The 14,251-nt window shown below is 43.0% G+C and overlaps 1 protein-coding gene across 2 annotated transcripts in view; it reads left to right on the forward strand.

Moving 5' to 3' along the window:
* Positions 1–13,096: 13,096 nt before the first annotated feature.
* The window catches only part of LOC126259482 (methyl farnesoate epoxidase-like), a 206,785-nt gene continuing 205,630 nt past the window's right edge, over positions 13,097–14,251 (forward strand). For both annotated transcript variants that reach the window (XM_049956320.1, XM_049956319.1), the window contains exon 1: positions 13,097–13,210. In XM_049956320.1, coding sequence (XP_049812277.1) covers positions 13,102–13,210 — 109 coding nt within the window. In that variant the 5' untranslated portion in view covers positions 13,097–13,101. The remainder of the gene's footprint in view (positions 13,211–14,251) is intronic.

Genomic DNA, 14,251 nt, shown 5'->3' on the forward strand with positions numbered 1-14,251 from the left:
CGTTCGAGGGTGGAACGGTAGAGTGTCAGAATGAAGGTGGTTCATTGAACACTCTGCCAGGCACTTTATTTTGAACAGCAGAGTAATCACGTAGATGTAGATGTAGAGGTTTCCGTAAACATCACAGCACAATATCCGCCTTAACAAAAGTAACAGATGACCTGGAGCTTGCCATTGATCCATAAGAGGCAGATACCATGTGTTTCTTAGACATCACCGAAGCCTTTGACACCATCTTACTCTCCAGTCTTAGCAGCCTAAATTTCTCACCAAGTGCAGTGAAATGGTTTCGCTCATACCTGACGTTTCGCCAGCAGTGCTTCATGTCTGACACCATAAAGTCACGACAGAGACAGGTAGCATCAGGCACCCCCAGGGTTCTGTATAAGGTTGTATACTCTTAATGTGTTGTCAGTCTTGTCCTATTTCAAATACCACAGGTAGGCTGATGACCCCCAGTCGTATCTAAGTGCAAAACCTACAAATCTGAAGACAGCTACCGAGAATTTCAGTACCGAGATGTGTACACTATCATAACGACCACAGGATATAGGATTAAAGCTCAACCCACCCAAAATACAAGCGGTACTGATTGGTCATTCTACGCTCGTTAGCCCAAAAGACCGGGAATCCTGCCACCTTTAACCCTAAATGCTACAAATAATAACTTCTCTCCTTCAGCAAATAGTGTAGGACTAATAATGAATGAAACTCTAAATTGGACTGAGCACGGAACTGTAATGTGCAAGAAGGCATCAGCGTCTCTCCATGCCCTACAAACATACGAAAAACTGTTCCTTCTTGGCCTGAAAAAAAATTATACAAATATTTCCAATTATTGATTACAGCGATGTTATCCTGCAAGGCCTTTCTCAAGAAAGCTCACGGCCCTGCAGGTGGTTGTGAATGCATGTGCTCGTTGCATCTGTGATGTTCGACTGTGATCACGTTTCACCATCATATGCACAGCTGTTCTGGCTGCGTGCACACTACCGCAGAGATTTGCATGGCCTCTGTCTTCTCTTCTGTTTGTGTCACTGAACGCTGTACTTCATACACTGAAGCGCCAAAGAAACTAATACAGGCATGCGTATTCAAATATAGAAAATGTTCAAAGGTGTGTGAATTCTTAAGGGACTAAACAGCTGAGGTCATCCGTCCCTAGACTTACACACTACTTTAACTTATGCTACGAACAGCACACATGCCCATATCCGAGGGAGGACTCGAACCTCCGGCGGGAGGTGCCGCGCAATCCGTGACATGGCGCCTCAAACCGAGCGGCCACTCACGCGGCTTTCAAATACAGAGATATGTATACAGGTAGAATACGACGCTGGGGTCGGCAACGCCTATATAAGACTACAAGTGTCTGGCACAGTGGTTAATTCGATTACTGCTGCTACGATGGCTGGTTATCAAGAGTTAAGTGATTTTGATCGTGGTATAGTCGGCGCACGAGCTATGGGGACCCAGCATCCTCAAGGTAGCAATGAAATGGAGATTTTCCCGTATGATAGTTTCTCGAGTGTACCGTGAATATCAGGAATCCGCTAAAACATCAACTCTCCGACATCGCTGCTGCCGGAAAAAGACCCTGCAAGAACGGGACCAACGACGACTGAAGAGAATCGTTCAACGTGACAGAAGTGCAACCCTTCCGTAAACTGCTCCAGATTTCAATGCTGGGCCATCAATAAGTGTCAGCGCGCGGACCATTCAATGAAACATCATCAACATGGGCTTTCGGAGCCGAAGGCCCATTCGCGTACCCTTGATGACTGCACGACACAAAGCTTTACGCCTCACCTAGGTCTGTCAACTCCGATATTGGACTGTTAATGACTGAAAACATGTTGCCTGGTCGGACGAATCTCGTTTCAAATAGTATCGAGCGGATGGACGCCCTCGGGTATGGAGACAAGCTCAAGAATCCATGGACCCAGCATGTCAGCAGGGGACTGTTCAAACTGGTGGAGGCTCTGTAACGGTGTGGGGCGTGAGCAGTTGGAGTGATATAGGACCCCTCATACGTCTACACAGGTGACACGTACGTAAGCGTCGTGTCTGATTACCTACATCCATTCATGTCCATTGTGCATTCCGAGAGACTTGGGCAATTCCAGAACGACAATGCGACACTGACACGTCCCGAATTGCTACAAAATTGCTCCAGGAACATTCTTCTGAGTTTAAACACTACCGCTGGCTACCAAACTCCCCAGACATGAATATTACTGAGCGTATCTGCCGGCCGATGTGGCCGAGCGGTTCTAGGCGCTTCAGTCTCGAACCGCGCGACCGCTACGGTCGCAGGTTCGAATGCTGCCTCGGGCATGGATGTGTGTGATGTCCTTAGGTTTGTTAGGTTTAAGTAGTTGCAAGTTTTAGGGGACTGATGACCTCAGATGTTAAGTCCCATAGTGCTCAGAACCATTTGAACCAATTTTTGAGCATATCTGGGATGCCTTGCAACATGCTGTTCAGAAGAGAGATCCATCCCCTCGTACTCTTACGGATTTATGGACAGCCCTGCAAGATTCATGGTGTCAATTCCCTCCAGAACTACTTCAGATATTAGTCGAGTTCAGGCCATGTCGTGTTGCGGCACTTCTGCGTGCTCATGCGGGCCCTACACGATATTAGGCAGGTGTACCAGTTTCTTTGGCTCGTCGGTGTATCGCTCCTCGACCGTAATGCTCTTGTCTGAATAACGCGGTAGAAACACTATTTCGAATCAGAGTATAATTCTTTTTGTCTCATTCCATCATTCAGTCACCTTGTCGAAGTCATTTTCAGAAGCAGGAACCCGACTCTGGAACAACATCCCCCCATTATTACTGAGAACTAAATAACATCTCCAGTTTCAGAAGACATGTGATTACATATCTATTAAAGGAACAATAAGATTTCCATTGTGCCTATACGCACTTGTAACCCTTGCTCATACCTTTTTTCAGCCTGATAGTCCTCATTTCCGAGTACTCTTATCCGAAACAGTGTCCCTAAATTTCCTTTCTGCAGAACTCGCTATGTCAGAAAACATCTATTGTAGACCTATGAATTCTTCTTATATCTGCCATTATCATTATTGTTATTAATGTCACAATTATTGTTATGATTTTTACTATTATTATTATTATTATTATTATTATTATCACTATTAGTGGCGGCAGCAGCAATAATACAGGTAATGCCAGTATTAACTTCGTTAGTTGTTAGTCAGTATAATTTAATGGTTCAAATGGCTCTGAGCACTATGGGACTCAACTGCTGTGGTCATCAGTCCCCTAGAACTTAGAACTACTTAAACCTAACTAACCTAAGGACATCACACACATCCATGCCCGAGGCAGGATTCGAACCTGCGACCGTAGCAGTCGCACGGTTCCGGACTGCGCGCCCAGAACCGCGAGACCACCGCGGCCGGCAGTATAATTTACTCACACTGTTACTTCAAACACTCAGATCATTTTATCACTAGTTTTCAAATTTAAAATAGTTAATTCTAAGGTAACTATGATTTAATAGATACTGTATGTGTGAAACCCTGGTCTGATGTAAGGAGAGACGTGACGGCCCTAATCAGATCAGGTTAAATAAATAAAAATAAACACATTTCATTACACAACCAGGTATCGGAAATGATTATTAAGTTATAGCACATACACGAGGTCCTTGGTGTGACTGAGAATAAAACAATATTAAATGTGTTTCAGCCCGTTTTCGGTCTGATCAATGTAACAACAAATGTTAAAAATGAGCAGGATTAACTTCAGCGCATTGTCGGTATCGATGTAACAGGGCATCCCGTGTTCAACGGAAAATGTGTAGCGTTTTCCGCATGTGTGTGACCGCTGAGAAAATTGCAACTAATTCCTTCTGAGCCCATAGTGATGGAACATACGTCGCTTTTTCATGAAGCCCCATAGAAAGAAGTGAAATGACATGATGTTCAAGGATCTTGTAAGCCAACGTACAGGTCTTCACCGTCCAATAAACCGATTGCCGAAAGTGCGAGTTAATGGTGCACCTGCCGGTTTGGCACACAGATGCTCTTGCATGAACAGTCTGTACATTGGCCACTTGTGTCGAGGAAGCAACATGTAGGGCCCAAGAAAGTAATCGCCTGCCATACTTTCCCAAAGTTCACTGCAAACAGTCTCTGATGACCTCGCGTAACTGTACGTGCGTTATCAGAGGCCCTTACATGCGAGCTATGACAGCTGCAGATACCTTTCCGAGTAAACTGAGTTTTATTCGTAAACAGAACATCAAGTCACTGTGAGTCTTCGTTAGCCTTTTACAGAGCCAGCGTACAAACTCAAAATGAGATATATCCTTGTCTGGTTCTAGGGCCGTTCATCTGATAGTACGAAATGGGTGATCAAGCTGTCCACGCAACTGATTCCACACTTTACTGTAGTGAACACCGAACTCAGCGTTAGTTGCTCGGGTACTTGCATGTTCTAAAAGCGTAACGGCAGGTCTTCCACAAAATCAGGTAAGCACCCCTTCTGCGGCGGGCCTGCATTGGGCCTGTGTTCCATCAGTGTTTTGATATTACCCGGTAAATGTGCGATAATGCGGATATCATCGCGAAAAAAAAGAAAAAAAGACGTTGGCGGTATATTCTCTGAGGTCTTCCATCAATGCCTTCAGCTGCACCGTTAACAAAATGCATGCCACGCAGTTCTATCCGTGTTTAACGCTCCATGTTATGTACTGCGACCGTCCTCCAAATACTACCGAGCTGTGTTATGTTTGCGGGTTCGATGCGAACGTCAGTACGTCACAGGACTAAACGAAAAATTGGTGTAATAATATCTGAATGTACACCATATACGAATACGTAGTGTATGCCTTTTGAATATGTCTGAAAAAACAGACACAACGCATTCGTGTAACTGATTCGCCTAGACGGGCAATGAATCCACCCTCTTCAGTGCGGATGCACAAGTACTCCGACCTCCCGCGAGAATGTAATGGCGGAAATGGACAGGGACAGCGGATATGTGGCGCTCTGTGGGAATGTGGGTCGGCCGTGAGGCGTGCCGAGGTAGTCCGTGCAGTTGCCATAACACTGTGTCTTGGATGGTGCAGTGGTTAACGCACCTGACTCGTAAGCAGAGATCTCAGGTTAGAATCCTGGTCCGGTGCACATTTTCGCTCATCGCCGCTGATTCTGCGTAATGTCCCGATGCAGCTTCCCTTTCCTTTTCCCCCTCCACCTTCAATTTACATATAAGGTACACTTTGTTCATCTAGTTCCAGTGGGCGTACTTACGGATACATAGTGCTCATTCGATATGCATTTACGACACCTCACTGCTTAACGTAATACACTAACTGATCAGAACTGTCCGGATACCTATTAATGGGCATTAATATGGGGTGTGTGCATCTTTTCCCTTTGATATGCTCTTAACTAATCTGAAGACACTTTCAGTGAAGTGTCTGAATGTCTGTGGAGGAATGGCAGCCGATTCTTCTTGAAGCACCCGAAACCAGAGAACTTAGAGATGTTGGACGCTGAGGTCTGGAGTGAAGTTGACGTTGTAACTCATTCCAAATAAATTCTGTTTGGTTCAGGTGGGAACTCTGGGCAGACCAGTCCATCTCAGGAACATTATTGTCCACAAACGGTTGTTGCTTCACAGATGCTGCTTTATGAGAGAGATGCTGATACAATGTCATAGACTCTGAAATGATCCTCTACCCTACGCAGTAAACAATAGTGTAAAATGTGTTCATATCCTTGCGCGTTTGTCGTTTTCTTAAGCTCAATAAGAGGACCACAATCTAACCACAAAAAACACTCCCATACCGTAACACCACATCCTTAATACTTCACTGTTGGCATTATACATGATGGCAGGTAACGGTCCCCAGCCGTTCGCCAAACCCAAACTCTTCCATTGGACTGCCACAGAGTATAGCGCGATTTATCACTCCAAATAACATTTTTCCACTCATCAACTGTCCTGTGACGCCGCTCTTTACACCATCACAAGCATAATTTAACATTGATTACAGAAATGTGTGGCTTGCGAGGAGCCGCTCGACCATTGTACCCAATTCGTTTCAACTCCATTCACACAGTCATTGTACTAACTAGACTTCTGGTAGTAGTACTCTGGAACTCACTAGCGATTGCTTCTCTTGATTTCATGCGATATTTTTACCAGCACCTTCCCTATTTCTCAGGTGCACGTGTCCGTCAGTAGGTCTGCCTGTGGTCTTCGTCTAGCTGTGATTGTTCCTTCACGTTTCGACATCACTATCACGTCACTGATAATCGACTTGGGCAGCTTTAGGAGGGTTTAAATGTTTCTAATGGATTTGTTACTCAGTTGACATCCAATGACTAGTCCACGTTGGAATTTCGGAGCAGCGAATTGAGGAGTTTTATCGACATTGACAAGATAATCCGGTCGTGTTTGAATTAATTCGTACATAATTGCAGAGGCGACTGGAAAGTACTACTAAAATGCGAGAGTAACTCGCATAAGGGTCCAGATCGCCCGCTCATATTAACATCTCAAAACTCTGGGATTTCTCTCCCCACATCCATCACTCCTGGCGGCTCACCTCCAACTGCCCAACATTACACTGGCGAATAACTTCCAACAACGAGTCCTACAAGCCACAGACTGCACAAGCGCAGTCAGCGGTTTTAATACAGAGCGCTAAGTGGCGTTAGCAACATAAAAACCTAAACAGCCTACTTACAGTATTGCTTTTCTTGTTAAGGCAGGACATGGGTGAAAGTTGAGCCCAATCAGTCGGGGACTTAATCGCAAAGTTTACGTTTCAAATACATTTCGACTAAACTCCACCCGAAGGGACCTCAGAAGACCCAACGGTATAGACCGACCGCCGCTCGTAGCGCGCCGACACATGTAGTGGATATGGATATGGAGGGAAATGAGGTCAGCATACCGCTCTCCCGGCCGTTGTCAGTTTTCGTGTCCGGTCATTTATACTAACTAGGGCAGATTACCGAAATCGGTGGAGGCTCGTACCAAACATTTGCATATACAGTGTGACAATTAATGGACTACGTGAATTAAAATCGTCATAACTTCTGAACGGTTTACGTTAGAACTTTCAAAATGCACGGTTGGCCGCAGGACAGGATGGGAATTAGTATGCGCATGGTTTAGCGAGAAAGCCCACTTTCATTTGGATGGGTTCGTCAATAAGTAAAATTGGTGCATTTGGGGGACTGAGAATCCGTATTTCGCGATCGAGAAGTCTCTTCACCCTCAGCGCATGACTGTGTGGGGTGCAATGTCCAGTCACGGAACAATCGGTGTGATATTCCTTGATGGCACGGTGACTACCGAACGGTTCGTGAAGGTTTTGGAGGATGGTTTCATTCCCATTTTCCAAAGTGACCCTGATTTCGGCAAGATGAGGTTCATGAAAGACGGAGCTCGACCCGATCGAAGCTGGAGAGTGATGTTCTGGAGGAGCACTTTGGGGACCGCATTCCCGTTCTGGGATACCCAGAGGCAACTGGCATGAGCCTCGATTGGTTGCCGTACTTTCTGGATCTCAACACATGCGACTCCTTTTTATGGGGCTATATTAAAGACAATGCATACAGCAATAGCCCCAAAACCATTGCTGAGCTGAAAACAGCCACTCACGAGGTCATCGGCAGCATCGATGTTTCTACAATTCAGCGGGCCATGCAGAAATCCGCTTTTCGTCTGTGCCACATCATCGCCAATGATGGTAGGCACATCGAACATGTCATAACCTAAATCCGAGCATCTGTAATGACGAATAAAGTGTGTGCACCCGTAATTTTTAATTAATTTACGTTTTTTCGATACAGTTCAATAAGTGTCACCCTGTATCTCGCAGTCGGTTCGTATACGGACGCGTTTACTTGACCTCCTTTTTTGCTTGTATTATCACATACTTTTTTTTTTTAGTTTTCGTTATTAATTGCGATGTTCCGTCTACTCCGATGTAGAGTGAATTAACACCTTCTTCTCAAAGGCTGTGAGTACAGGTTTTTTCTTTTTTCAAACTGAGACAAAAGCTTTGTTAAACTTAGGGTATTAACTAACGTATATTATATTTCGTGATTCGCCACGGCAAGAACAGTGTCGCTTCGGCACTGTTACTGGTAGGTGTACCTGGGTCATTCAAGAAGAGCGGCACATTCTGAGTTGCGACACTTTTCATTCATAAGGTAAGATCAACGAAATTTTTAAGGTCAATGATTATTACAAGGTCCGTGTTTAGACACTGTCTGTACCTTACATTACAGTGCCCTTCAGACATGCATGCATGTCCGAAGAAACAGACACTGTTTTGACTATTACAGCTGTTGTAAATATTACTAAATTTCGTGTGTCGTAGCTTACAACGAAAAAAGGGGGCATAGAATCCCTTTTCTCGGCGAAAAGTGTTCTTATAATACATAAGCCCATTTATGATTCAATGTTTTCGTAAATTATGTTCCTTAAATTGTACCTAATTGCCGTCCTTTATTAAACGGTATTAATTTTTATAAATTATAATTTTATATTTTCCTAATAAAATATTTTAACTTGTTTCTCATTTTTTATTCTAACTTAAGTACTAATTAATTTCGCCTGATGGAAGTTCGAAATTGTAGTATATTACGTATACTGCCGTATACGTAGGCGGTCACAAAAAAAACAATAAAGGTTTTTAGAAAAGCAAGAATAGTGACACAACTTAAATTTAAAAAAAATTTCTTGATAACACCTGACATTCGACGAGAACTGAACTACATGTCCATATTACTGTTACAAATAAAACTGAATTTACTGCCAAAAATACTTATTTGAAATTTGAAGGAAGCTTATTGTAATTCAACATAAGCCTTATGGAGTTCTTTAAGTCGGTTTTTCTGAAGTATTGCGTTTTTAGTCGTGTCATTGTTCTTGCTGGGGTGCGGTATGATTTCGTTCATGACTTGCAAGGTGTCCGTCTAATATATCTACTCCTAAAGCCGGCTTATTCCTTCACCTGATTAAATGTTTCGAGATTCGTCAAAGTTTGTTTAGTATGAAATTAGAGATAATTTAATGGAAACAAAACTAAATTATGTCATGCACTAACGGAAACTTGTTTTTCGATGCTTATGTTTGAAAAGCAAACATAAGTTCATAGTGTTTGCGGATTTAGGGATAACTTTTCAAAATGTTCAGTGGTATATACTCTTTGATACCCTGAAGGTAGCTGGTATAAAATGCAGGAAGCGAAAGGTTATTCACAATCAGTACAAAAAGCAGACGTCAGTTAAAAGAGTCAAAGAACATGAGAGAGAGGCAGTAATATAGGCAGGGTTGTGACCTGCGTACGACGCTACAGAATCTGAACATTGAGCAAGCAGCAAAGGAAACCAGAAAGAAATTTAGAGAGAAAATTAAAGTTCACATTGAAGAAATTAAAGTGACGTTTGCCATTGTCATTGCTATTTAGCCGCAGATGGCAAAGGCTATGGAAGATCAGTTAGACAGAATTTTGGAAATAGATTATGAGATAAAGTCAACACAAGATAAAAAAAAGTGGAATGGCATATGGTCGAATTACATGACGCGATGCTGAGTAAATTAGATTAGGAGACTTGACGCTAGAAGCAATAGATGGATGAGTTTTACTAGTTAGGTAACAAAATAACTAGTGATGACCGAAATAGAGAGAACGTAAAATACACACTGGCAGTCACGAAATTTATTGCTTCTAATATAAATTGAAGTGTCTGAAAGTCATTTTTGAAGATATTTTTCTAGGCTGTATGGAGGTGGAAAATGGAAGATAAACAGTTCATACAAGAAAGGAATAGAAACTTTTGAAATGTGGTGATACAGAAGAAAGGCGAAGATAGGTAGGTAGATTATGTAAGTAATGAGGAGGTACCTGAATCGAAATGAGGAAAAAGAGATTTGTGGCACAATATGACTAAGATATCTTCCAAACAGAAACAAAATAAATCTGATGCTACATTTGAAGTACAACTACTTCAAGAAGAGGCTACCCAGTTACTATATTAAAAAGGCTTGAAGAATATGTAAGTTTAAATATAAAAGCGGCTAAAAGGAACCAGGAATGAAACAATGTAAAGGAAGCAGTAATTAAAGCAGAAAGAGAAGCACTTGGCACAAGAAAGAAAAGTTTTTTCAAAAGGGCCTGCTGTACTGGGATGAGGAAATACATAGTCTAATTGAAAATAAGAAACATGCCGATCAAGATCTGAGACTAGATTATAAAACTAAACCAGCTGAAGTCAAAAGGAAAGTCAGACGAGTTAAAAACATTAATTGGGAAAATGAAGTCGGAGGAGAACAAAACAAAGCACACACAATAATGAAACATTTAAACAATGGAGATAAGGGCAATCTGCAAATAACACAGTATCTGAACCTAATTTGTTACAATACTAGAAATCAATGTGGACATTTGTGCTACATATACAGGTGGTTCTGTCCGACTCTGAATCACATAGGAATGTAGAGTTAATAACGCTGGAGGAGCTACAGGATGCAGTAACGCCTAGCAAGAAGAGGAAGATTCCAGGTTGTGAAAAAAATCATTACCGAACTGATAAAATGTTCACAAAATATTGCAAAAATATGAACATTCGATTTTATGAATATTTTCTAGCGAAGTGGTTATATACCTGAGGGGTGGAATATATAGCCCAGATATGCCCAATTTATAAGAAAGGAAACAGGCAAGAATGTCAGAACTGCAGAGGTATTAGTCTTCCGAATTTATGTTATAAATTATTTGCTAGAATTTTCAGAAAGCAAAATCGCCAGTCGCTGACTGTGCTATATGATGCCCAACGAGGTTTTCGAAAATGCAGAGCATGTTTGGGCTGAATCTTCCCCACGACATAATTAATAGAGGAACATGTGAATTCAATTAATCAACGTTTCTGGCCTTTTAACTACGAAAAGGCGTTTGATAAAGTAAATTGAAACAAAACAAAATGGTTCAAATGGCTCTGAGCACGATGGGGCTTAACATATGAGGTCATCAGTCCCCTACAACTTAGAACTACTTAAACCTAACTAACCTAAGGACATCACACACATCCATGCCCGAGGCAGGATTCGAACCTGCGACCGTAGCGGTCGCGCGGTTCCAGACTGAAGCGCCTAGAACCGCTCGGTCACACCGGCCGGTTAATTGAAACAAATTGTGGGAAATTTTAAGAAACAGAGAGATTGCATCTCATATGAGCTGTATACGAAAAACAAAATACAAATGAAAATGGTAAGCAACAGACATAATATGACTGAAATAAAGCAAGGAGGTAGACAAGAGTATCCATTCCCACTCACTCAATTAGTACTCTATTTTTGCTGACGGCCAAGTAAATATTAGGCAAAATGAAAATGACTTACGTTGTGTTGGCAGAAGAGCCAACACCATGTTACTAGTGGAGGCCGAAATGCTCGCGTTTTAGCTCGCGCAGGCTGGCGTGAGGAGGGAAGAACTATACTGACGTGAGGTCTGGAACATGACAATGAATTAGAATTCAGAAAGCGGACGTAATTAGTTTGATACTTAATTTTAATCCATTAATGATGAACGTCGCTCTTGACGGTACATGATTCACAATATTGTCTGTTCAGAATTCATTCTAATTACTGAATATGGCGCCTTGCTAGGTCGTAGCAAATGACGTAGCTGAAGGCTATGCTAAACTATCGTCTCTGCAAATGAGAGCGTATGTAGGCAGTGAACCATCGCTAGCAAAGTCGGCTGTACAAATGGGGCTAGTGCTAGGGAGTCTCTTCTAGACTAGACCTGCCGTGTCGCGGCGCTCGGTCTGCAATCACTGATAGTGGCCACACGCGGGTCCGACGTATACTAAAGGACCGCGGCCGATTTAAAGGCTACCACCTAGCAAGTGTGGTGCCTGGCGGTGACACCACAACTTACAAGAAGGTGTCTTTGATATAATTAAAATAGCCAGAGAATACAATCTGAAAGTCTACATCACAAAGACAAAATAAGTGACATTTTTAGGACAACTTCCCATGCGAGTTAAGATTGAAATTGATAAGTAGGTCATAGAGAAAATTAATAAATTTCAGTATTTAGGATGCAGTATTACATACAGTGAAAACAGTGAAATACACGTAAGTTAGACATGTTTAACTATTTGTATGGAATTTTTTGCAGAATATTGGGAAAGAAAGTTCACAGAGATACTCTACTGACGTTCAATAAGTTTCTGGCTACCAACACTGCTCAACTGATGCGATAACTGGACTCTTTGAAGAGAGATGAAAAGAGAACAGAAGGAAATGAAATGAATTACCTTAGACACGTGGCTGGGTATACTTTGATGAATAAAAAGAGAAATGGTGACATCCGAGCTGAATCTGAACATGCAAAACATAATTTGCATAATTAAAGAATATCAGTTAAGATGGGAAGAACATATAGACAGTATTCCAGATGGAAGAATCACTAAAACAATAAAAACTAAGAAGCAAAAGATCTTTAGGAAGACTAATAAAGAGATGTCTTGAACAATTTTGAGGGTGACGGAACGGACCAAAAGGTCCAATTTTTAATGTAGATGTACGTGTATGACTAAAAGAAGGAATGGTTAATAGGCGACATTCTGAGGCATCAAGGAATCCTCAGTTTGGCAGTAGAAGGAAATGGGAAGGGAGGGGTTGGTGGGGGGAGGGTTATAGGGGGAGAGTAAGGTTTGAAAACAGTAAGCAGATTCGACTGAAACACGCTCGCGTCTTGTACTTGCGGTGTACAAACGTAGATGTAGAAATGGAAGTAGAAACTGTAAGGCAGAAAGTGCGTAAATGGAAGTTCTCCACCTGTATTGGAAGTGGTCAGAGTGATATGCAAACTAGGCATTGGTTTGGAGCTGACAGATATGGATAACACGAGGGAAAGAGCCATCTGTCCTCGCTAGCGTCGAAGAGTGCGTCAGCAGCGTTGGCGATCCGTGCAGCAGCGGGATTGGGTGAGCTGAGCCCCACTCCCCTCCCTGCCCCGCCCTCCACGGCGGCTCTGGGCTTACTGGCTGTCGGTCGCTGGACGCGGCGTCAGTCCAGTGCTCGTCGGGCGATGGGAAGAGACGACATGCTTTCTCTGGTGCTGCCCCTGCTGCTCGCCGCAGTCGCCCTGGCCGTGTGGCTGTGGGGGCAGCTGAGGCGCCCCCCGCGATTCCCGCCAGGTAAGGCGCCACCTGCTGATGCAGAACTTCTTACTGAAGGCCCCTAACACTCACCAACCCTTCGGCCGATAGACCTCCCGATCAATTTCATGCCAGCCTACACACGTCCCGACCGCTGCACTCAGCGATTACAGTGCAGCAGCCCCTATTGTTGTGACTTGTTAATCTTAAACTCATTGTTTATATTTTATGAGGTCCCGCTTGGTTTCACACAGAAATAAAAGCAGGGGGTTTCCCCTGGCTATATTAGAAGTAACAAGGTCAAACAAAAAACAGGCTGAGAGATAGCTGTGGGCACGAAAGTGGCTAATACAATGAATGAAATTTATCTACGTTATATTACTTAACCCTTTCAGTCCCTCTGGCTACAATTGGTTATCTTAACTTTTACTGTGTCATAATTTCAACAGAAGTATTTTTCCCCATAGAAACCTCACGTGCACATTTGTGAATGTTTAACCTTTTCATCATGTGCAAGTGCTGCCAACTGTTGAGCATCACTATGAAAATATCAGCAAGTCAATATAGCAATGCGCAGCATCTCATAACCACCAGAGTACATGGATGTGGTTGGTTCACTATATTCCACTGTATAATTTAATATTGTTATTATTATTATGCAGGATAACTATTGAATGATCGATTTACTATTTATCACAATAGAGAATCTTTCATCATCATCATTTCCTTGGGCCTTTGTCCCACTTCAACGCGGGGCCGGCCATGTTACTATGTACGTGGCAATGTTCGTGTCAGAGGGTGGTCGGATGCCCTTCCTGTCGCCACTCTGTACCCCCCCGGGACGGAAGTAGTGTACCCCAGCTGTCTGCGTCTAGTGTAAGCCATCAAATAGTGCGAACGTTTGGAATGTCTGAGAGTCGTGTAACTGAGGGTGGACATGGGGACCAGCTAGTATTTACCCAGTGGGATGTGGAAAACCACCTAAAAACCACATCCAGGCTGACTGGCACACCGGCCCTCGTCGTTTATGTGCTAGGCGGATTCGATTCGGGGGCCGGCGAGCCTATCTGAATCCAGGAA

The sequence above is a fragment of the Schistocerca nitens genome, chromosome 5 (genome assembly GCF_023898315.1).
Source record: "Schistocerca nitens isolate TAMUIC-IGC-003100 chromosome 5, iqSchNite1.1, whole genome shotgun sequence".
In the NCBI taxonomy this organism is placed as follows: Eukaryota; Metazoa; Arthropoda; class Insecta; order Orthoptera; family Acrididae; genus Schistocerca; species Schistocerca nitens.